The 24,867-nt window shown below is 51.4% G+C and overlaps 2 protein-coding genes across 4 annotated transcripts; one reads left to right on the forward strand and one right to left on the reverse strand.

The window, feature by feature from the left end:
* Positions 1–882: 882 nt before the first annotated feature.
* On the forward strand, positions 883–10,739 carry SLC25A35 (solute carrier family 25 member 35). 2 transcript variants are annotated; one of them, XM_038768551.1, is made up of 6 exons: positions 883–944; positions 1,500–1,942; positions 8,440–8,505; positions 8,823–8,975; positions 9,823–9,957; positions 10,548–10,739. In XM_038768551.1, the coding sequence occupies exons 2-6, from the start codon at positions 1,568–1,570 to the stop codon at positions 10,731–10,733; spliced, it is 915 nt and encodes a 304-aa protein (XP_038624479.1). In that variant the 5' UTR covers positions 883–944; positions 1,500–1,567; the 3' UTR covers positions 10,734–10,739. The 2 variants fall into 2 exon arrangements, with proteins under 2 accessions (XP_038624479.1, XP_038624480.1); XM_038768552.1 differs by lacking the exons at positions 883–944; positions 8,823–8,975 and having other exon boundaries at positions 1,382–1,942.
* A 364-nt stretch (positions 10,740–11,103) lies between these two features.
* On the reverse strand, positions 11,104–23,340 carry RANGRF (RAN guanine nucleotide release factor). Of its 2 annotated transcripts, none has more exons than XM_038768553.1 (5): positions 23,196–23,337; positions 16,105–16,221; positions 13,638–13,800; positions 12,508–12,593; positions 11,104–11,497 (listed from the first exon to the last, which is right to left on the reverse strand). In XM_038768553.1, exons 1-5 carry the CDS (start codon positions 23,270–23,272, stop codon positions 11,368–11,370), a joined length of 573 nt encoding a protein of 190 aa, XP_038624481.1. In that variant the 5' UTR covers positions 23,273–23,337; the 3' UTR covers positions 11,104–11,367. The 2 variants fall into 2 exon arrangements, with proteins under 2 accessions (XP_038624481.1, XP_038624482.1); XM_038768554.1 differs by lacking the exon at positions 11,104–11,497 and adding an exon at positions 11,853–11,880 and having other exon boundaries at positions 23,196–23,340.
* Positions 23,341–24,867: the final 1,527 nt, after the last annotated feature.

Here is a 24,867-nt window from a genome sequence, read left to right on the forward strand (position 1 = left end):
ACAGAGAACAAAACAAAACATTTAACAAAACAAAATAAATAGAATAGATATGTACAAGTAAAATAAAAGCCCGGGCTTGGGAGTCAGAGGTCATGGGTTCAAATCCCGGCTCCGCCAGTTGTCAGCTGTGTGACTTTGAGCAAGTCACTTCACTTCTCTGGGCCTCAGTTCCCTCATCTGGAAAATGGGGCTGAAGACAGTGAGCCCCATGTGGGACAGCCAGATCACTTTGTATCCTCCCCAGCGCTTAGAAGAGTGCTTTGCACATAGTAAGCGCTTAACAAATGCAATATTATTAATTATCAACATTAATCATTAATTGTTATTTAATAATGACAATAATAATAATAATAACAATAATAATAATACTACTAATAATAATAAATGGGGGGGTTAACGCCTCCGGGGGCCGGGCTAGCCAAAGCCTCTCCTATTGACCGCAGCCCACCCGGATCCGGCGGCGGCGCTGATTGGTCGAGTCGCTCTGGAACCCCATCCCGTGGGCCTCCCTCATTGGTTGGCCGCGGCCCACCCGGAGCCGGCGGCGGCGCTGATTGGTCGGGCCGCTCCGGAGCCCCATCCCGTCGGCTTCTCCCATTGGTTGGCGGCGGCCGCGAGCCGGCTGGGCGCTGATTGGCCGGAACGCTCCGGCGCCCCATCCTGTCGGCTTCCCCCATTGGTCGGCGGCGGCCGCGAGCCGGCTGGGCGCTGATTGGCCGTCCTCTCCCCCCTTTTCTGGCGTCGGCCTCTCCCATTGGCTGTCGCTGTGGCCAGCGCGGGCGCCGATTGGTCGGGCGTCGGGCCGCCCTCGCCAGCCTATACGGGTGCAGGCGCCGTGCCAGCTGCTGCTGCTTCGTCCCGTTGGCGCTGCCTGCATCCCGGATCCCGCATCCTGCATCCCGTGGGAAAACCCCAGGGATCCCACACCCGGATCCTCCCCTCACGTGAGCCCCAACCCACCGACCACCAACCCCTCCCCTCACCCCTGGACTCCTTTGACCTCTGACCCCCAGCCCCTTCCCCCCTTTCCCATGGACTCCTTTGACCTCTGACCCCCACCCCTTTCCCCCCCTTTCCCATGGACTCCTTTGCCCTCTGACCCCCAGCCCCTTTCCATTCATTCATTCATTCGATTGTATTTATTGAGCCCTTACTGTGTGCAGAGCACTGTGCCAAGCGCTTGGAAAGTCCAAGTTGGCAACATATAGAGACGGTCCCTACCCAACAGCGGGCTCACAGTCTAGAAGGGGGAGGCAGACAACAAAGCAAAACATATTAACGAAATAAAATAAATAGAATAAATTTTCCTCTCCCCCCAACTCCCTTTCCCCACCCCAGGCCCCCATTACCCCATCCCTCTGGGTCTCTCCCCCAGTTTCCCCCATCCTGCCTCCTGACCTTTGAACTTGCCCTTCTTTAGTGGGTCCTCCAGACCCCAAATTTCATCCCCCCCCCAACCCTTCCTGCTAACTGACCCTCGCCTCCCCTGCCGGATCCAGCCCCTGTCAACGGCCCTTGGCCCGGCCTTCGCCCCTCTCCCTCAGCTGCCCCCCAAACCCAGCAAAGGATGGATTTCCTGCTGAGCGGGTTGGCGGCCTGCGGGGCCTGCGTCTTCACCAACCCCTTGGAGGTGGTGAAGACGAGGATGCAGCTTCAGGGGGAGCTGCGGGCCCCGGGGTCGTACCCCCGACACTACCGCAACGTCTTCCACGCCTTCCTGACCATCGGACGGGTGGACGGGCCGGCCGCCCTGCAGCGGGGCCTGGCCCCGGCCCTGCTCTACCAGTTCTGCATGAATGGCATCCGACTGGGCACCTACGGGCTGGCAGAGGCCAGGGGCTACCTGCGAGGGCCGGACGGCCGGCTGAGCCCCGGCCGGAGTGCCGCCACAGGGGCCCTGGCCGGTGTCATGGGGGCCTACGTGGGCAGCCCCATCTATATGGTGAGTCCCCTCTCCCCCGCAGGACCTGGAACCCCAGGGTTCTGGAGGAGAGACCGATGGGATGAGAGTAATACCTTCATTCAGTCATCATCATCATCATCAGTCGTATTTATTGAGCACTGCACTGTGTGCAGAGCACTGGACTAAACGCTTGGGAAGTCCAAGTTGGCAACATATAGAGACAGTCCCTACCCAACAGTGGGCTCACAGTCTAAAAGGGGGAGACAGAGAACAAAACCAAACATGCTAACAAAATAAAAGAAATAGACTAGATATGTACAAGTAAAATAAATAGAGTAACAAATATGTACAAACATATATACAGGTGCAGTGGGGAAGGGAAGGAGGTAAGATGGGGGGGATGGAGAGGGGGACGAGGGGGAGAGGAAGGAAGGGGCTCAGTGTGGGAAGGCCTCCTGGAAGAGGTGAGCTCTCAGTAGGGCTTTGAAGGGAGGAAGAGAGCTAGCTTGGCGGATGTGTGGAGGGAGGGCATTCCAGGCCAGGGGAAGGATGTGGGAATAATAGCAAATAATTATGGCATTGGTTGATAATAATAATAATAATAATGGCATTTGTTAAGCGCTTACTATGTGCAAAGCACTGTTCTAAGCGCTGGGGGGATACAAGGTAATTAGGTTGTCCCACATGGGCCTCACAGTCTTAATCCCCATTTTACAGGTGAGGTAGCTAAGGCACAGAGAAGTGAAGTGACCTGCCCAAAATCACACAGCTGACAAGTGGCGGAGCCAGGATTAGAACTCAGAACCTCTGACTCCCAAGCCCGGGCTCTTTCCACTGAGCCACACTGCTTCTGTGCCAGGCACTGTACTAAGCACTGGCATGGACACGAGCAAATCGGGTTGGACACAGTCCCTGTCCCCCCGTGGGGCTCGCGGTCTTCATCCCCATTTTAGAGATGAGGGAACTGAGGCACAGAGAAGTTAAGTGGCTTGCCCAAAGCCACACAGCAGACAAGTGGCGGAGCGGGGATTAGAACCCATGACCTTCTGACTCTCGGGCCTGGACTCTAGCCACTCTGCCGTGCTGCTTCCCCTCTTGAGGTTTATTCATTCGTTCGTTTATTCAGTCACGTTTATCGAGCGCTTACCATGGGCAGAACACTGTACTAAGCACTTGGGGGAGTCCAGTACAACAATAAGCAGACACATTCCCTGCCCACAACGAGCCGACAGTCTCACGGCTTGGGCTGGTGGTCCGGGAGGGGAGATCTAGGAGCCAAGGCTTCATCCCTCCCGGGGCCGGGGAGACGCCCGGAAAATCCAAGAACGGATGATGAGGGGGCAGGGTGAAGGGTTGGCCTGTCTTGGGGAGGGCTCAGAAGACAGTCGATCCATCAGTCGATCATATTTATTGAACGCTTACTGTGGGCAGAGCACTGTACTAAGCGCTTGGGAGGGGACAATCCCACAGAGGTGAGGGAGGAGTGAATAAAGGGAGCAAATCCAAGTGCGAGGACGATGCAGAAGCGAGTGGGAGAAGAGGAAATGAAGATTTGTACTTCCCAAGCGCTTAGTACAGTGCTCTGCACATAGTAAGCGCCCAATAAATACGATTGATGATGATTTAGTCAGGGAAGGTCCTTTGGAGGAGATTAATTCATTCATTCAGTTGTATTTATTGAGCACTTACTGTATGCAGAGCACTGTACTAAGCGCTTGGGAAGTACAAGTTGGCAACATCTAGAGACGGTCCCTACCCAACAGCGGGCTCACAGTCTAGAAGGGGGAGACAGACAACAAAATATATTAACAAAATAGAATATGTACAAATGAATAGAGTAATCAATACGTACACACATATATACGTATATACAGGTGCTGTGGGGAGGGGAAGGAGGTAAGGCGGGGGGGATGGGGAGAGGAAGGAGGGGGCTCAGTCTGGGAAGGCTTCCTGGAGGAGGTGAGCTCTCAGTAGGGCTTTGAAGGGAGTAGGGCTTTGAAGGAGATGGGAGATGGGGAGAGAGATTGTCCGTCGGGTATGAAGGCAGGGTACTCGGCCCTCGCAACGGGGACAGGGAGGGCTGAACTGGGGAGGAACCGGGGACCAAACACCCAAACAGTCCGGGAGAATCAATCAATCGTATTTATTGAGCGCTTACTGTGTGCAGAGCACTGTACTAAGCGCTTGGGAAGTCCAAGTTGGCAACATATAGCGACAGTCCCTACCCAACAGCGGGCTCACAGTCTAAAAGAAAAGGCCAGGAAACCAGGGGAACAGCGCACAGTGAAAGCAGAACAGTTTAGCGAGGAGAGAGCCCAAGAGGGAAAAGGCGGAGGGTGAGCTTTGGCCCACATCAGGGCCTGAAAGTGAAACAGGCGGCTCATTTCCATCCAAAGTCGCAATCTGGATCATCTCCCCGATCGGCCTCGGTGATTAGTTTTCTTTCGAGAGCATTTGGAGGGAGGGTGGGATGGTGGTGGTAGTGGTGGTGGTGGGGCTCTGTCCCATCCCTTTAAATGGGGGAGAGGGGCGTAAGTGCCACCCCCTCTGTGGGCACAGGGGACTGGGGGGCTGGAACCCTCATGGGGCATCGTGGAGGGGTGAGACCACTTTGGGGTGGGTTTGGGGACGGGACGGTAGAGGCCCGACGTGACTTGGGCCCGAGAGAACTCACCTCCGGACACTGGACTGTGGAGAAGGAGGGAGGGAGGGTGGCTCACGGGTGGCAGAAGGGAGCAGAAACCAGAGGAGCCCGTGGGAGTTGGCGGGGGGTGGCATCATCATCATCCTCATCAATCGTATTTATTGAGCGCTTACTATGTGCAGAGCACTGGACTAAGCGCTTGGGAAGTACAAATTGGCAGCATATAGAGACAGTCCCTACCCAACAGTGGGCTCACAGTCTAAAAGGGGGGAGACAGAGAACAAAACCAAACATACTAACAAAATAAAATAAATAGGATAGACGGCAGCTTAACTAGCCTGGGATTTGCGGGGGCAAAGAGCCGGCAGGTGTGGAGGCAGAGGAAGGGGAAATCTCAGAGAGGCGTGGGGATTTGGAGATAGGATCGTGGCTTTGAAAGGTGAAGGGTCAGGGACGTCAAGAGCACCCGGAGGTCGGTCAATCAATCAATCAATCGTATTTATTGAGCGCTTACTGCGTGCTAAGCGCTTGGGAAGTCCAAGTTATAGAGCAACATAGCAACATAGTAGTTGCTATAACATATATAGTTATATAGCAACATATAGAGACAGTCCCCACCCAACAGCGGGCTCACAGTCTAAAAGGGGGAGACAGAGAACAAAACCAAACATACTAACAAAGTAAAATAAATAGAATAGATATGTACAAGTAAAATAAATAGAGTAATAATAATAATAATGGCATTTATTAAGCACTTTCTATGTGCAAAGCACTGTGGAGTTTACAAGGTGATCAGGTTGTCCCACGGGGGGCTCACAGTCTTAATCCCCGTTTGACAGATGAGGGAACTGAGGCCCAGAGAAGTGAAGTGACTTGCCCAAAGTCACACAGCTGACAAGTGGTGGAGCCGGGATTTGAACCCACGACCTCTGACTCCAAAGCCCGGGCTCTTTTCACTGAGCCACGCTGCTTCCATGGCTATATGTAATAAATATGTACAGACATATATACAGGTGCTGTGGGGAAGGGAAGGAGGTAAGATGGGGGGGATGGAGAGAGGGATGAGAGGAAGTGGGGGGGGACTTAGTCTGGGAAAGCCTATCATTATCATCATTAATAATGGTGGGATAGGGATAGTTTTCCATATGAGGGAACTGAGGCCCAGAGAAGTGAAGTGACTTGTCAGAGGTCACACAGCAGACAAGCAAGGGAGCTAGGATTAGAACCCATGACCTAATCAATCAATCAATCATATTTATTGAGCGCTTACTGTGTGCAGAGCACTGTACTAAGCGCTTGGGAAGTACAAGTTGGCAACATATAGAGACAGTCCCTACCCAACAGTGGGCTCACAGTCTAAAAGGGGGAGACAGAGAACAAAACCAAACATACTAACAATATCATCATCATCATCATCAATCGTATTTATTGAGCGCTTACTATGTGCAGAGCACTGTACTAAGCACTTGGGAAGTACAAATTGGCAACATATAGAGACAGTCCCTACCCAACAGTGGGCTCACAGTCTAAAAGGGGGAGACAGGGAACAAAACCAAACATACTAACAATATAAAATAAACATCTGAGGAAGTTTGGGGGGCTCAAAGGGGCTGGGGGGGTGGCGCAGGGTGCCTTGACCCTCTCCGGTTCTATTCCTTCCCAAAGCCACTCTAGGCCTCTGGGAACATTCATTCATTCAGGGCACTGTACTAAACGCTTGGGAGGGGACAGTCCCACAGAGGTGAGGGAGGAGTGAATAAAGGGAGCAAATCCAAGTGCGAGGACGATGCACTAGACTGTGAGCCCACTGTTGGGTAGGGACCGTCTCTATATGTTGCCAACTTGTACTTCCCAAGCGCTTAGTACAGTGCTCTGCACACAGTCAGCGCTCAATAAATACGATTGAATTAATTAATTCATTCATTCAATCTTATTTATTGAGCGCTTGGGAGAAGCAACGTGGCACAGTGGAAAGAGCACGGGTTTAGGAGTCAGAGGATGTGGGTTCTGATCTCGGCACCTCCACCTGTCTGCTGTGTGACCTTGGGCAAGGTCGCTTCACTTCTCTGTGCCTCAGTGACCTCATCTGTAAAATGGGGATGGAGACTGTGAGCCCCATGTGGAACAAGCTAAGTTGTATCTACCCCAGAGCTTAGAACGGTGCTTGGCAGATAGTAAGTGCGTAAATATGTTTGTACATATTTATTACTCTATTTATTTTACTTGTACATATCTATTCTATTTATTTTATTTTGTTAGTATGTTTGGTTTTGTTCTCTGTCTCCCCCTTTTAGACTGTGAGCCCACTGTTGGGTAGGACTGTCTCTATATGTTGCCAATTTGTACTGCCCAAGCGCTTAGTACAATCAATCAATCAATCAATCGTATTTATTGAGCACTTACTATGTGCAGAGCACTGTACTAAGCGCTTGGGAAGTACAAATTGGCAACATATAGAGACAGTCCCTACCCAACAGTGGGCTCACAGTCTAAAAGGGGGAGACAGAGAACAAAACCAAACATACTGACAAAGTAAAATAAATAGAATAGATATGTACAAGTAAAATAAATAAATAGAGTAATAAATATGTACAGACATATATACAGGTGCTGTGGGGAAGGGAAGGAGGTAAGATGGGGGGGATGGAGAGGGGGATGAGGGGGAGAGGAAGGAAGGGGCTCAGTCTGGGACAGACTGAGTACGGTGCTCTGCACATAGTAAGCGCTCAATAAATACGATTGATGATGGTGATGATGAACAAATACCATAATTATTATTATTAATATCATTATCAGTCCCAACCCCTGGCCCTCAGGTGCCAAGAGCCCAGGTGGTGGGGTGGTTACGAGGGAGGGAGAGGAGGGGGCAGCTGGAGATTTGGAGACTGCGGGGGCCAGAGCCTCTGGAGACTAGCGTTTCATGCGCCCTTTCTTTTTCGTTCAAACCGATAATTATCGGATTAAAGGACTGTTTTTTCCCTGCCCCTTCCTCTCTGCCTTCGTGTGTGCGTTGGAATCAGACACCGGGATCCTCCAGAACGGAGTTGGGTGCTGGGCACGGTGAGCGGGGTGGTATTTGTTAAGTGCTTACTATGTGCCAAGCATTGGACTGAGCGCCGGAGTGGATACAAGCAAATCTGGTTGACCAAAGTTCCTGTCCCACATGGGGTTCACAGTCTCATTCCCCTTTTTACAGATGAGGCCACTGAGTCCCAGAGAAATGAAGCGGCGTGCCCAAGGTCACAGAGCAGACGAGGGGCGGAGGGGGGATTAGAACCCAGGTCAATCAATCAATCAATCGTATTTATTGAGCGCTTACTGTGTGCAGAGCACTGGACTAAGCGCTTGGGAAGTACCAGTTGGCAACATATAGAGACGGTCCCTACCCAACAGTGGGCTCACAGCCAGGCCCGGCCTACTAGGAAGCAGCGTGGCTCGGTGGAAAGAGCCCGGGCTTTGGAGTCAGAGCTCATGGGTTCAAATCCCCGCTCTGCCAATTGTCAGCTGTGTGACTTTGGGCAAGTCACTTCACTTCTCTGGGCCTCAGTTACCTCATCTGGAAAATGGGGATTAAGGCAGTGAGCCCCACGGGGGACAACCTGATCCCTGTTACCTAATCTGTAAAATGGGGATTAAGGCTGTGAGCCCCACGAGGGACAACCTGATCACCTTGTAACCTCCCTGGCGCTTAGAACAGTGCTTGGCACATAGTAAGTGCTTAATAAATGCCATCATTATTATTATTATTACCGGAAAGCCAGGCTCCTGGGGGGGGCGGGAGGGGTTTAGGGGAGAGTCCGGGTCCTAAGGGGGGAAAGCAAGGGGCCTTTAGGGGAGGGGGCAGTTGAGGCACCCATCCTGGGCAGTGACCCCCGCCTCTCTCCCCGTCCAGGTGAAGACTCACCTGCAGGCCCAGTCGGCCTCTGAAATTGCCGTGGGGCATCAATACAAGCACCAGGTGAGGGTCCTGGCTTGCCCCCAGCCCCCCCCGCCAGCCCCCCCCACCAAACCTCCCTCGGGATCCTCTCCGACCGAGCCCCTCCATCCCCTCCAGGGACCGGGCAGGGGACCAGTTGCCGGGGGCAACGTGCCGGGCTGTCGCCCTGGCAACCAGCCTCAGAGGGGAGGGGGGCAGGGAGGAAGAGGAGGGGGTGGCGTGGGTGCTGTCACCCTGGCAACCAACCTCCGAGGGGAGGGGGTGGCGGGGGGGGTGTCAGAAAGCGTGTGTGTGTGTGTCCCACAGGGCATGGTGCGGTGTGTCTGTGTGTCCCGCAGGGCATGGTGCAGGCGCTCGTGCTGATTGGCCGGAATCAGGGGCTCCTGGGACTGTGGCGCGGGGCCCTGGGGGGGCTGCCCCGGGTCATGGTGGGCTCCTCCACCCAGCTCTGCACCTTCTCCTCCACCAAGGACCTGGTGACTCAGTGGGAGGTAGCTGTCTGAGGTGGAGGGAGGGGGAGCGGACGGGGCTGGGGGGGCGGGGGGCGTCCAGGAGATACCACCCAACTCTGGCCGTGGGGAGGGGAGAACCCGTGAATAAGATGCCATGATTAGTAAGTGTAGAAACCCCCCTCAGGGACAGGGGCCGCCCCTTAAGGTTGGACAGGAATGACAGGGATGAGATGGATAATAATAATAATAATGGTGGTACTTGTTCAGTGCTTACTGTGTGCCACCCACTGTTCTAAGCACTGGGGTAGGTACAAGTTAATCAGGTCAGACACAGTCCCTGTCTCACATGGGGCTCACAGTCTCCATCCCCATTTTCCAGATGAGGGAACTGAGGTCCAGAGACTAATAATGATGATGGCATTTATTAAGTGCTATGTGCAAAGCACTGTTCTAATCAGTCAATTGTATTTGAGCGCTTACTGTGTGCAGAGCACTGTACGAAGCGCTTGGGAAGGACAAGCTGGCGACATAGAGAGACGGTCCCTACCCAACAGTGGGCTCACAGTCTAGAAAGCGCTGGGGAGGTTACAAGGTGATCAGGTGGTCCCATGGGGGGCTCATGGGCTTAATCCCCATTTTAGAGATGAGGGAACTGAGGCCCAGAGAAGTGACTTGTCCAAGGTCACCCGGCGGACGTGTGGCGGAGCCGGGATAAGAACTTAGGCCCGGGTTCTGTCCACTAAGTCATGCCGTTTCTCCCGGTGGGTGATGGATGGGGCCTCGGAAGTCAGGAAGGGGCAGAACTAGAGGGTGGAAGGTGGGACTGGAGTCCGATGCCCCATCCCACTCGGGTCCGTCCGTCCGTCCGTCCGTCCCCGCCTCTCAGCTGTTTCCCACCCAGAGCTGGCAGACAGCCCTGGCATCGGCCATGGCCAGCAGCGTGTTGGTGGTCCTGGCCATGACGCCCTTCGACGTGGCCAGCACACGGCTCTACAACCAGCCCACCGATGCCTGTGGCAAGGTCAGGGGGGTGGGGGACCGGGCGGAGCCGTGGGCTCGTAGGCCGGGGGGCACAGGAAGCCCCCCGGAGCGGGGCGGGGGCGGTCTCGGCCACAACCAGGTTGCGGGAGCGGTAGCGGGGGTCAAGAGGGGACGGAGACCTGGGGAGGGGTTGGGATGGCTCCAGAGGGAGTCCGGGTTTCAGGGCTGGATTGGGCTATACCCGTCCCCCTCCACCACAGGTAGAGAGAATTGGAACCTCCCGAGAGTCAGAGTCGAGGATGGGCTGAGGAATCAATCAATCAATTGTATTTATTGAGCGCTTACTGTGTGCACAGCACTGTACTAAGCGCTTGGGAAGTACGAGACAGCAACATATAGAGACGGTCCCTACCCAACAGTGGGCTCACGGTCTAAAAGGGGGAGGCAGAGAACAAAAGCAAACATACTAACAAAGTAAAATAAATAGAATAGATATGTACAAGTTAGAGTAATAAATATGTACAGACATATATACAGGTGCTGTGGGGAAGGGAAGGAGGTAAGATGGGGGGGATGGAGAGGGGGAGAGGAAGCCTCCTGACCTCTGCCCCCCGCCCCTGTCCCCCTCAGGGCCTGCTGTACCGGGGCCTGGTGGACGCCCTGACCCAAACTGCCCGAGCCGAGGGCTTCTTCGGCCTATACAAGGGCCTGGGCGCGGCCTACTTCCGCCTGGGCCCCCACACCATCCTCTCCCTGCTCTTCTGGGACCAGCTCCGCCACCTCTACACCCGGCACAGCCACGGGGCCGGCCGGTGACCCCCGATCCCCGGGGCCTCTCCCTCCCTTCCGATCTTGCACTAGGAGGGGTCAGCCCTCCCTACCCTATTTCCCCACACCCAACCTCCCCCGGTTCTCCCCGGCCCTTCCCTACTTCCAGGCGTCCCCGGGTCCCAGTGCACTTTGACCCCCAGGACCGTCCCCACCCTCATTCTCAGGGCCTCAGCACTCCTAGGGGCTCCCTGCCCCTGTACTTTGTAGGCACAGGGCCTCCCCCAGCCCCCCAACTGTAGGGAATCAGGACGGGAAGGGCTCAGCTCTCCTGCTCCTCCACCCGCCTCCGCCCCACTCCCCCCGGGAGCATCTCTCCCCGGTGCCAAGCCACCAAAAAGCCACAGAGATCGTTTCATATAATAAAGGAAGGTTTATTTCTGCAGAGATGAGGTGTCTGTGTCTGTCTGACCCAGGAGGGTAGGAAGGGGGCCACGAGCCAAGGGCTCCGTTTCCTCCCGAACGTCCCGCCTCGGCCCCCTCGGCTTCCCGATCCCTCGGGGGACACCCCACCGCCGCCCCAAAAGGTGCCTCGGCCCCTCAGGCCCACCTCTCCACGCGGTCCTCCGAGACCCAGGGGGTCCGACCCGGGGTGGGGGGGGGTGAAGAGCTGGGTGGTCCCTCACGGGCCTCGCTGCGGTCCGAAGATGGTGGGATCCAGGAGCCGGAGGCTGGTCACCAACAGCTGCAAGTCTTGCAGCGTCCAGGCTGGAGGGGTCTGAGGGAGCGGGATTGTCAAGCCGTCTTCGGGGCTGAAAGACAATCAATCAATCGTATTTTTTGAGCGCTTACTGTGTGCAGAGCACTGTACTAAGCGCTTGGGAAGTACAAGCTGGCAACGTAAGGAGGACTGACCTGCTGGTGTCCTGTCTGGCTCCCTGCTTCCTCCTCCCCACCCTCCGGCCCTGGGGTCTTCCCTGAATCACTGTGCGAACTGTGGTGTTGGTTAAGCACTTACTATGTGCCAGGCGCTGTTCTAAGCGCTGGGGTGGACACGAGATGATCAGCGTGGCTCAGTGGAAAAAAGCCCGGGCTTTGGAGTTAGAGGTCATGGGTTCAAATACCGGCTCCGCCACTTGTCAGCTGTGTGACTTTGGGCAAGTCACTTCACTTCTCTGGGCCTCAGTTCCCTCATCTGTAAAATGGGGATGAAGACTGTGAGCCTCACGTGGGACAACCTCATGACCTTGTATCCCCCCAGCGCTTAGAACAGTGCTTTGCACATAGTAAGTGCTTAATAAATGCCATCATTATTATTATTATTATGATCGGGTTGGCCGTAGTCCCTGTCCCGTGTGGGGCTCACAGTCTTAACAGCATGGCATAGTGGATAGAGCCCAGGCCTGGCAGTCAGGAGGTCCTGGGTTCTAATCCCGGCTCCACCACTCGTCTGCTTTGTGACCGTGGGCAAGTCACTTCACGCCTCTGGGCCTCAGTTCGCTCATCTGTAAAACGGCGATTAAGCGTGTGGGACTGTGTCCACCTCGATTTGCCTGCATTCACCCCAGTGCTTAGTACAGTGCCTGGCACATAGTAATCACTTAATACCATTATTATTATTATTCCCCATTTTACAGATGCCCAAAGAAGTGAAGGGGACTTGCCCAAGGTCACACAACAGACAAGCGGCAGAAAAAGAATTAGAACCCAGGTCCTTCTGACTCCCAAATCCGGGTTCCGTCCACGCCGCTTCTCCTTAACCCCTTAACCCCCGGCTCTCCCCCCGCCCCCCCGCTTCCTCCCCTCTGGGTCTGTCTCTCACAAGGGCTGGTTGAAGGTCAGTAGCAAGTCAGTCCCGTGCTGGGGCAGGCGAAGCAGGGCTTGATGCAGGGTCACGTCTTTCTCTACCTGCAGGGAGGCAAAGAGGCAGTGGGTGAGGAGGGAATGACAGGAGGATCCTCAAAGGCAGGGATCCTGTCTACTACATACTAAATGATGTTCTTCATGCTTCTGCCCAGATTATCTTTGTCCAGAAATGCTCTGGGCATATTACTCCCCTCCTCAAAAATCTCCAGTGGCTACCAATCAATCTGCGCATCAGGCAGAAACTCCTCACCCTGGGCTTCCAGGCTGTCCATCCATCCCCTGGCCCCCTCCTACCTCACCTCCCTTCTCTCCTTCTCCAGCCCGGCCCGCACCCTCCGCTCCTCTGCCGCTAATCTCCTCACCGTCCTCGTTCTCGCCTGTCCCGCCATCGACCCCCGGCCCACGTCATCCCCCGGGCCTGGCATGCCCTCCCTCTGCCCATCCGCCAAGCTAGCTCTCTTCCTCCCTTCAAGGCCCTACTGAGAGCTCACCTCCTCCAGGAGGCCTTCCCACACTGAGCCCCCTCCTTCCTCTCCCCCGCGTTCCCTTCTCCATCCCCCCCATCTTACCTCCTTCCCTTCCCACAGCACCTGTATATATGTTTGTACATATTTATTACTCTATTTATTTATCTATTTATTTTACTTGTACATATCTATTCTATTCTATTTTATTTTGTTAGTATGTTTGGTTTTGTTCTCTGTCTCCCCCTTTTAGACTGTGAGCCCACTGTTGGGTAGGGACCGTCTCTAGATGTTGCCAAATTGTACTTCCCAAGCGCTTAGTACAGTGCCCTGCACACAGTAAGCGCTCAATAAATATGACTGATGATGATAAATGATCCCAAACACTTAATACAGGGCTCAGCTCACAAAATTAAGTAATGGCATGGTGGCTAGAAAAGAGGCTCCCCAGCCCTGCCCCACATCCTTCTTTTCGCCCCCATTTCTCCTCTTTCCTGCCAAGGAATCAATCAATCAAGGAGTGCTTACTACGTGCAGAGCACTGTACTGAGCCCTGGGGAGAATCCAATCCAACAGAACGAGCAGACGCGCTCCCGGCTCAAAACGAGCGTCCGGCCCTCACCTCCTCGTGTTCCTTGGCCACTCGCTGGCGTCCAGTAAGGAGCCACGCCTCGGAGCAGCCCTGCAGGGCCAGAGAGTCCAGGGGTAGGGGCCGCACGGACTCCACCTGCCCCGGCCCCGCGTCCTCGGCCCCTTGTAGTCCCCCGACGGCCTCAAAGTGGAACCTGCCGGGAAGAAACGGAACCTGATCTAGTGGACTCTCTCGGGCACTTAGGACAGCGCTCTGCCCACAGTAAGCATTTGATAAATACGACCGATTGACTGAATAATAATAATTATGGTATTTGTTAAGCGCTTACTACATACAGTTCGTCTTAAGTCGGCCAGACTCATTTTTGACTTTGTAAAGTCCCTTCGAGTTTCCAGTGAATGTAATCCCCCTGTTGATGGGGTAACTATGCCAGACACCTGTCTACCTGTTTTGTTGTCTGTCTCCCCCTTCTAGACTGTGAGCCACGCTGCTTCACTGTAGAACAGTGCTTTGCACATAGTAAGCGCTTCACAAATGCCAATTATTATTATTGGCATCTGTTTTAGACTTTAGATCCCCTTTTAGACCCCCTTTTAGACTGTGAGCCCACTGTTGGGTAGGGACCGTCTCTATACGTTGCCAACTTGGACTTCCCAAGCGCTTAGTACAGTGCTCTGCACACAGTAAGCGCTCAATAAATACGATTGATGATGATGATGTTGGGTAGGGACTGTCTCTATATGTTACCGACTTGTACTTCCCAAGCGCTTAGTCCAGTGCTCTGCACACAGTAAGCGCTCAATAAATACGACTGAATGAATACCAAGCACTGTTCTAAGCACTGGGGTAGATGCAAGGTAATCAGGTTGTCCCACATGGGGCTCACAGTCTCAATCCCCATTTGACAGATGAGGTAACTGAGGCACAGAGAAGTGATTTGCCCAGAGTCACACAGCTGACAACTGGCAGAGCCGGAATTAGGACCAATGATCTCTGATTCCCAAGCCCATGCTCTTTCCACTGAAACACGCTCCTTCTCAGAATCCATTTCTAATGATAATAGTAATTGTGGTATTGGTTAAGTGCTTACTATCTGCCAGGCACTGTACTAAGAGCTAGGATGGATACCAGCAAATGGGGTTGGACACAGTCTCTGTACCGTGTGAGGCTCCCGGTCTCAATCCCCATTTTACAGATTAGGCCGAGAGAATAATAATAATAATGGTGGCATTTGTTAAGCGCTTACTGTGTGCAAAGCACTGTTCTAAGCGCTGGGGAGGATACAAGGTGATGAAGATGATGGCATTTATTAAGCGCTTACTATGTGCAAAGCACTGTTCTAAGCGCTGGGGAGGTTACAAGGTGATCAGGTTGTCCCACGGGGGGCTCACAGTCTTAATCCCCATTTGACAGATGAGGGAACTGAGGCACAGAGAAGCCGAGTGACTTGCCCAAAGTCACCCAGCTGACAATTGGCAGAGCCGGGATTTGAACCCCTGACCTCTGACTCCAAGGCCCGGGCTCTTTCCACTGAGCCACTACAAGGTGATCAGATTGTCCCACGTGGGGCTCCCAGTCTTCATCCCCATTTTCCAGATGAGGTCACTGAGGCCCAGAGAAGTGAAGCGACTTGCCCAAAGTCACCCAGCTGGCAATTGGCGGAGCCAGGATTTGAACCCGTGACCTCTGACTCCCAAGCCCAGGCTCTTTCTTGCTCCCAGTCACACAGCAGACACGTTGTGGAGCCGGGATTAGAACCGGTGACCTCCTGAATCCCAGGCCCGGGCTCCTTCCACTAGGCCGCCCTGCTTAGCTGTGGCCGACCGCCGTCCCCTTTGTTAGTATGTTTGGTTTTGTTCTCTGTCTCCCCCTTCTAGACTGTGAGCCCACTGTTGGGTAGGGACCGGCTGTCTATGTTGCTGACTTGGACTTCCCAAGCGCTTAGTACAGTGCTCCGCACACAGTAAGCGCTCAATAAATACGATTGATTGATTGATTGTACTTGTACATATCTATTCTATTTATTTTATTTCGTTAAAATGCTTTGTTTTGTTGTCTGTCTCCCCCTTGTAGACTGTGAGCCCGCTGTTGGGTAGGGGCTGTCTCTATATGTTGCCGACTTGGACTTCCCAAGCGCTTAGTGCAGTGCTCCGCATACAGTAAGCGCTCAATAAATACGATTGATTGATTGATTGATTGACTGCCGCCACCTCCCACCCACCCACCCCAGCTTCCCAAGCCTCCCATTTGTGGGATGGCGGCTCCGGCTGCGTTTTGGCTCCTCATCGGCCAGGGCGTCGCTGACCGGTCCCTCATCATCATCAATCGTATTTACTGAGCGCTTACTATGTGCAGAGCACTGTACTAAGCGCTTGGGAAGTACAAATTGGCAACATATAGAGACAGTCCCTACCCAACAGTGGGCTCACAGTCTAAATGCCTGTCCACCCCTGAGTAACCGGGCCCCTCGCTGGCCGCTGCGGCTCCTCCCTCTCACCTTGCGGCCTCCTCTCCTTGCACGTGGTCCTGCAGCTCCAGCAGCTCCAGGATCAGGCTCTGCTCCGTCCCGCGGTGACAGAAAACTTCCTGGTTGTCGGGGACCGGTCTCAGGTCACTAAGGAGGGAAGCGGGATGCAGCCTTATCTCTGGCACACTTCCCTTCTTCCCCCCCCCCCCCCCCCTTATTTATTTTTTTAATCTTAATATTTGTTAAGTGTCTATTACATCATCATCTGCACATAGTAAGCGCTCAATAAATACGATTGATGATGATCATCCATCGTATTTATTGAGCGCTTACTGTGTGCAGAGCACTGTACCAAGCGCTTGGGAAGTACAAATTGGCAACATATAGAGACAGTCCCTACCCAACAGTGGGCTCACGGTCTGAAAGGGGGAGACAAAACCAAACATACTAACAAAATAAAATAAATAGAATAGATATGGACAAGTAAAATAAACAAATAAATAGAGTAATAAATATGTACAAACATATGTACATATATACAGGTGCTGTGGGGAAGGGAAGGAGGTAAGATGAGGGGGAGAGAAAGGAAGGGGCTCAGTCTGGGAAGGCCTCCTGGAGGAGGTGAGCTCTCAGTAGGGCCTTGAAGGGAGGAAGAGAGCTAGCTTGGCGGATCATCATCATCATCAATCGTATTTATTGAGCGCTTACTATGTGCAGAGCATTGTACTAAGCGCTTGGGAAGTACAAATTGGCAACATATAGAGACAGTCCCTACCCAACAGTGGGCTCACAGTCTGAAAGGGGGAGACAAAACCAAACATACTAACAAAATAAAATAAATAGAATAGATATGGACAAGTAAAATAAATAGAGTAATAAATATGTACAAACATATGTACATATATACAGGTGCTGTGGGGAAGGGAAGGAGGTAAGATGGGGGGGATGGAGAGGGGGACGAGGGGGAGAGAAAGGAAGGGGCTCAGTGTGGGAAGGCCTCCTGGAGGAGGTGAGCTCTCAGTAGGGCCTTGAAAGGAGGAAGAGAGCTAGCTTGGCGGATCATCATCATCATCAATCGTATTTATTGAGCGCTTACTATGTGCAGAGCATTGTACTAAGCGCTTGGGAAGTACAAATTGGCAACATATAGAGACAGTCCCTACCCAACAGTGGGCTCACAGTCTAAAAGGGGGAGACAAAACCAAACATACTAACAAAATAAAATAAATAGAATAGATATGGACAAGTAAAATAAATAGAGTAATAAATATGTACAAACATATGTACATATATACAGGTGCTGTGGGGAAGGGAAGGAGGTAAGATGGGGCGGATGGAGAGGGGGACGAGGGGGAGAGAAAGGAGGGGGCTCAGTGTGGGAAGGCCTCCTGGAGGAGGTGAGCTCTCAGTAGGGCCTTGAAAGGAGGAAGAGAGCTAGCTTGGCGGATCATCATCATCATCAATCGTATTTATTGAGCGCTTACTATGTGCAGAGCATTGTACTAAGCGCTTGGGAAGTACAAATTGGCAACATATAGAGACAGTCCCTACCCAACAGTGGGCTCACAGTCTAAAAGGGGGAGACAAAACCAAACATACTAACAAATTAAAACAAATAGAATAGATATGGACAAGTAAAATAAATAGAGTAATAAATATGTACAAACATATGTACATATATACAGGTGCTGTGGGGAAGGGAAGGAGGTAAGATGGGGGGGATGGAGAGGGGGACGAGGGGGAGAGAAAGGAAGGGGCTCAGTCTGGGAAGGCCTCCTGGAGGAGGTGAGCTCTCAGGAGGGCCTTGAAGGGAGGCAGAGAGCTAGCTTGGCGCATGGGCAGAGGGAGGGCATTCCAGGCCCGGGGGATGACGTGGGCCGGGGGTTGAACATGCCAGCCACTGTCCTAAGCGCTGCGGTAGATACAGGCTAATCAGGTCGGACACAGTCCACGTCCTCCACGGGGACACAGGAGAAGCAGTGTGGCTTAGAGGCAAGAGCCCGGGCTTGAGAGTTAGAGGTCACGGGTCCTAATTCCGGCTCCGCCACTTTTTTTAAAAAAAAAATTAAGCGCTTACTATGTGCAAAGCACTGTTCTAAGCGCTGGGGAGGTTACAAGGTGATCAGGTTGTCCCCTGGGGGGCTCACAGTCTTCATCCCCATTTTCCAGATCAGGTAACTGAGGACCAGAGAATCAATCAATCGTATTTATTGAGCGCTTACTGTGTGCGGAGCACTGTACTAAGCGCTTGGGAAGTACAAGTTGGCAACATAGAGAGACAGTCCCTACCCAACAGCGGGCTCACAGTCTAAAAGGGGGAGACAGAGAACAAAACCAAACATACTAACAAAATAAAATAAATAGGATATGCACAAGTAAAATAGAGTAATAAATACGTACAAACATATATACATATATACAGGTGAGAAGTGAATCATATAATACAGAGATAATCATATATACAGAGAAGTGAAGTGACTTGCCCAAAGTCACACAGCTGACAATTGGCGGAGCAGGGGTTTGAACCCATGACCTCTGACTCCAAAGCCTGAGCCACGCTGCTTCTCTGTCACACTTAGCTGCGTGACTTTGGGCTAGTCACTTGACTTCTCTGTGCCTCAGTTCCCTCATCTGTAAAATGGGGAGGAAGCCTGTGGGCCCCACGTGGGACAACCTGTTTACCTTGAATCAACCCCAACGTTAGAACAGTGCATGGCACATAGTAAGCGCTTAACAAATACCATCATTATTATTGTGGGGCCCAGGGTCTTCATTCCCATTTTACAGATGAGGGAACTGAGAAGTGGTCAGTTGTATTTACTGAGCACTTACTGTGTGCAGAGCACTATATTAAGCGGTTGGGAGAGTATGATAGAACAGTGCAACAGGCACATTCCCTGCCCACAATGATCTTACAGTCTAGAGGGGGAGACACACTTAATATAATAATAATGGCATTTATTAAGCGCTTACTATGTGCAAAGCACTGTTCTAAGTCTGGAAATAAGTAAAAAGTGGACATAAGAGGTGTGGGCCTAGGAGGAGGGAGGTGAATAAAGGAAGCAAGTCAGGACGATGCAGAAGGGAGTGAAAGAAGAGGAAAGGGGGACTTAATACAGTGCTCTGCACACAGTAAGCGCTCAATAAATACGATTGATTGATTGACTTCGTCAAGAAAGGCCTCTTGGCGGAGATGCGCGTTCAATAAGGCTTTGAAGGGAGACAGAATAAAGATAGTGATGGTATTTGTGGAGTGATTACTACGTGTCAGGCACTGTACTAAGCACTGGGGTAACTACAAGCTAATCAGATTAGACACAGTCCTTGTCCCCCATGGGGCTCATCGTCTTCATCCCCATTTTCCTGATCAGGGTACTGAGGCCCAGGGAAGTATAATGAGCTGCCCAGGGTCACCCAGCAGACAAGTGGCAGAGGCGGAAACAGAACCCAAGCCCCTCCGCCTCCCAGATGTGCTTTTCCCACTGGGCTTCCCTCCGGTGTCCAGGTTTTCCTGGGATTTTCCCTCTAGGGCTTGGGCGGGGTCCCTGCCTTCCCACGGGGCTTCACAAGAGAGAAGCAGCGTGGTTTAGTGGAAAGAGCCTGGGTTTGGGAGTCAGAGGTCATGGGTTCAAATCCCAGCTCCGCCAATTATCAGCTGTGTGACTTTGGGCACGTCACTTCACTTCTCTGTGCCTCAGTACCCTCATCTGTAAAATGGGGATTAAGACTGTGAGCCCCCCGTGGGACAACCTGATCACCTTGTAACCTCCCCAGCGCTTAGAACAGTGCTTAGCACATAGTAAGCGCTTAATAAATGCCATCATTATTATTATTATTGTCTGCTGTGGGACCTTGGGCAAGTCACTTCACTTCTCACTTCATTTTCTTTTAGACTGTGAGCCCACTGTTGGGTAGGGACTGTCTCTATATGTTGCCAACTTGTACTTCCCAAGCGCTTAGTACAGTGCTCTGCACACAGTAAGCGCTCAATAAATACGATTGATGATTGATGATGATTTTCCCCCCTCTAGACTGTGAGCCCGTTGTTGGGTAGGGATTGTCTCTGTTTGTGCTCTATGTGCTCTGCACACAGTAAGCACTCAATAAATACGATTGAATGAATTTGGTGCCGAATTGTACTTTCCAAGCGCTTAGTCCAGTGCTCTGCAGACAGAAAGTGCTCAATAAATACCACTGAATGAATGAATGAATGAATTCTGTCAAATGAGGATTAAAAGTGTGAGCCTCACGTGGGCCAACCTGAATACCCGGTATCTACCCCAGCACTCAGAACAGTGCTTGGCACATAGTAAGCACTTAAAGCGCAAAGAGAAGCAGCGTGGCTCAGTGGAAAGAGCACGGGTTTGGGAATCAGAGGTCATGGGTTCTAATCCCAGCTCCGCCACTTGTCAGCTGTGTGACTTTGGGCAAGTCACTTCGCTTCTCTGAGCCTCAGTTCCCTCATCTGTAAAATGGGGATGAGGACTGTGAGTCCCATGTGGGACAACCTGATCACCTTGTAACCTCCCCAGTGCTTAGAACAGTGCTTTGCACATAGTAAGCGCTTAATAAATGCCATCACTATTATTAAATACAATTGAATGAATGAATTCTGTAAAATGGGGATTAAAAGTGTGAGCCCCACGTGGGGCAACCTGATGACCTTGTATCCCCCCAGCGCTTAGAAGACTGTTTGGCACATAATAATAATAATAATAATGATGATGATGGAATTTATTAAACACTTACTATGTGCAAAGCACTGTTCTAAGTGCCGGGGAGGTTACAAGGTGATCAGGTTGTCCCATGGGGGTCTCACAGTCTTAATCCCCATTTTACAGATGAGGTACCTGAGGCACAGAAAAGTTAAGTGACTTCACCAAAGTCACAGAGCTGACAATTGGTGGAGCTGGGATTTGAACCCATGACCTCTGACTCCAAAGCCCGAGCTCTTTCCACTGAGCCATGCTGCTTCTCTAGTAAGCAGCTTCTCACATAGCGCTTAACAAATGCCATCATCATTATTATTATTATTAAATACGATTGAAAGAATGAATTCTGTAAAATGGGGATTAAAAGTGTGAGCCCCCCCCGTGGGACAACCTGATGACCTTGTATCCGCCCCCCAGCACTTAGAAGACTCCTTGGCCCACAGTAAGCGCTTAACAAACACCATCATCATCATCATTATTATTATTAAATACGATTGAAAGAATGAATTCTGTAAAATGGGGATTAAAAGTGTGAGCCCCCCCGTGGGACAACCTGATGACCTTGTATCCCCCCAGCGCTTAGAAGACTGCTTGGCCCATAGTAAGCGCTTAACAAACGCCATTATCATCCTTATTATTATTAAATACTATTGAAAGAATGAATTCTGTAAAATGGGGATTAAAAGTGTGAGCCCCCCCGTGGGACAACCTGATGACCTTGTATCCCCCCAGTGCTTAGAAGACAGCTTGGCCCATAGTAAGCGCTTAACAAATGCCATTATCATCCTTATTACTATTAAATACTATTGAAAGAATGAATTCTGTAAAATGGGGATTAAAAGTGTGAGCCACCCTGTGGGACAACCTGATGACCTTGTATCCCCCCAGCACTTGGAAGACTGCTTGGCGCATAGTAAATGCTTAACAAATGCCATCATCATTATTATTATTAAATACGATTGAAAGAATGAATTCTGTAAAATGGGGAGTAAAAGTGTGAGCCCCCCATGGGACAACCTGATGACCTTGTATCCCCCCAGCGCTTAGAAGACTGCTTGGCCCAAAGTAAGCACTTAACAAATGCCATCATCATCATCATTATTATTAAATATTATCGAATGAGTGAATTCTGTAAAGTGGGGATTAAAAGTGTGAGCCCCCCTTGGGACAACCTGATGGACTTGAATCCCCCCCAGTGCTTAGAACAGTGCTTGGCCCATAGTAAGCACTTAACAAATGCCATCATCATCATCATTATTATTATTAAATACGATTGAAATTCTGTAAAATGGGGATTAAAAGTGTGAACCCCCCGTGGGACAACCTGATGGACTTGTGTTCCCCCCAGCGCTTAGAACAGTGCTTGGCCCATAGTAAGTGCCCAACAAATTCATTCATTCATTCAGTTGTATTTAGTGAGCGCTTACTGAGTGCAGAGCACTGTACTAAGCGCTTGGGAAGGACAAGTCGGCAACATATAGAGACGGTCCCTACCCAACAACGGGCTCACAGTCTAGAAGGGGGAGACAGACAACAAAACAAAACCTGTAGACAGGTGTCAAGTCGTCAGGACAAATAGAATTAAAGCTATAGGCACATCATTAACAAAATAAATAGAACAGTAAATATGTACAAGTAAAATAGAGTAAATCTGTACAAACATATATACAAGTGCTTTGGGGAGGGGAAGGAGGTGGGGAAGGGGAGGAGAAGAGGAAAAAGGGGGCTCGGTGTGGGAAGGCCTCCTGGAGGAGGTGAGCTCTCAGTAGGACTTTGAAGGGAGGAAGAGAGCTAGCTTGGCGGTTGTGCATGTTTGTACATATTTATTACTCTATTTATTTATTTACTTATCTTACTTGTACATATCTATTCTATTTATTTTATTTTATTAGTATGTTTGGTTTTGTTCTCTGTCTCCCCCTTTTAGACCGTGAGCCCACTGTTGGGTAGGGACTGTCTCTATATGTTGCCAACTTGTACTTCCCAAGCGCTTAGTACAGTGCTCTGCACACAGTAAGCGCTCAATAAATACGATTGATGATGATGATGTGTGAAGGGAGGGCATTCCAGGCTAGGGGAAGGACATGGGAATAATAATAATAACATTTATTAAGTGCTTACTATGTGCAAAGCACTGTTCTAAAAAAAAAGCTCTCAGCAGGGCTTTGAAGGGAGGAAGAGATGCCATCATCATCATTATTATTATTATTATTAAATACGATTGAAATTCTGTAAAATGCGGATTAAAAGTGTGAGCCCCCCCCCCCCCCCAGGGACAGCCTGATGGACTTGTATTCCCCCCCCACCCCTCAAAACAGTGCTTTGCACGTAGTAAGCGCTTAATACATGCCATCATTATTATTAATATTATGCCAGAATGAATGATTATTAATGAGGATTATTGTTCACCTGACGTCCTTTGCCCCGGCCGGCAAAGTGGCGACGAAGGCGCCTCCGAAGAGGGGATGGTCTCGGGTGGGCTCCATGAGAGGACAGCAGGCACGTGGCCGGGGCGTGGGCCTCCCTCACGAGGAGGGCCGGACGCCTCGTGCGCATGCGCGCCCCTCACCCGTCGGCCCCGCCCCCCAGCGCCCCCGGCCAATCGGCGCCCGCGCCGGCAGAGGTGCCGCCCTCCTATTGGCTGCCCCCTCGCTGGGGGCGTGGCCTCGGAACCTTTGTGACGCCACCCGCCCCGCGAACGGGGGGGCGTGGCCTTTTCTCGTGTGTGACGTCACCCGCCCCGCGAAACAGCCCCGCCTCTCCCCGCTCTTAAAGGGGCCGAGGCCCGGAGGAGAGTGTGGTTGGAATCCGATTTTTTTTGGACGGGTGTTGGACCTGGATGGAGGATTTCCGGCCTCTCTTGTTTGTTTGTTCTTTTAATGGGACCTACTAATTGCTTAATAATAATAATAATGAGATAATAATAATGAGATAATAATAATAATGGCATTTATTAAGCGCTTACTATGTGCAAAGCACTGTACTAAGCGCTGGGGAGATTACAAGGAGATCAGGTTGTCCCACGGGGGGGCTCACAGTCTTAATCCCCATTTTACAGATGAGGGAACTGAGGCCCAGAGAAGTGAAGTGACTTGCCCAAAGTCACACAGCTGACAATTGGCAGAGCCGGGTTTCGAACCCATGACCCCTGACTCCAAAGCCCGGGCTCTTTCCACTGAGCCACGCTGCTTCTCTACTAAGCGCTTGGGAGATGCAGCATGGCTCAGTGGAAAGAGCCTGGGCTTTGGAGTTAGAGGTCATGGGTTCGAATCCCAGCTCTGCTGACTGTCAGCTGTGTGACTTTGGGCAAGTCACTTGACGTCTCTGGGCCTCAGTTCCCTCATCTGTAATGTGGGGATCAATCAATCAATCGTATTTATTGAGCGCTTACTGTGTGCAGAGCACTGTACTAAGCGCTTGGGAAGTACAAGTTGGCAACATCTAGAGACGGTCTCTACCCAACAATGGGCTCACAGGCTAGAAGGGGGAGACAGACAACAAAACAAAACATGTGGACAGGGGTCATCACCAGAATAAAAATAAAGCTATATTCATTCATTCAATCGTATTTATTGAGTGCTTACTGTGTGCACAGCACTGGACTAAGCGCTTGGGAAGCCCAAGTTGGCAACATATAGAGACGGTCCCTACCCAACAGTGGGCTCACACTTGTCAGCTGTGTGACTTTGGGCAAGTCACTTAACTTCTCTGGGCCTCAGTTCCCTCATCTGTAAAATGGGGATGAACACTGTGAGCCCCCCATTGGACAACCTGATCACCTTGTCACCTCCCCAGCGCTTAGAACAGTGCTTTGCACATAGTAAGCGCTTAATAAATGCTATCATTATTATTTATTAAGCGCTTACTATGTGCCAAGCACTGTTCCAAACGCTGGGGAGGTGACAAGGTGATTTATTCAATCGTATTTATTGAGCGCTTACTGTTTGCAGAGCACTATACTAAGCGCTTGGGAAGTCCAAGTTGGCAACATATAGAGACAGTCCCTACCCAACAGTGGGCTCACAGTCTAGAAGGGACTGGGTTCAACGCAATTAGCTTGTATCTACCCCAATGCTTAGAA

Source organism: Tachyglossus aculeatus, chromosome Y4 (genome assembly GCF_015852505.1).
Source record: "Tachyglossus aculeatus isolate mTacAcu1 chromosome Y4, mTacAcu1.pri, whole genome shotgun sequence".
Taxonomy (NCBI): Eukaryota; Metazoa; Chordata; class Mammalia; order Monotremata; family Tachyglossidae; genus Tachyglossus; species Tachyglossus aculeatus.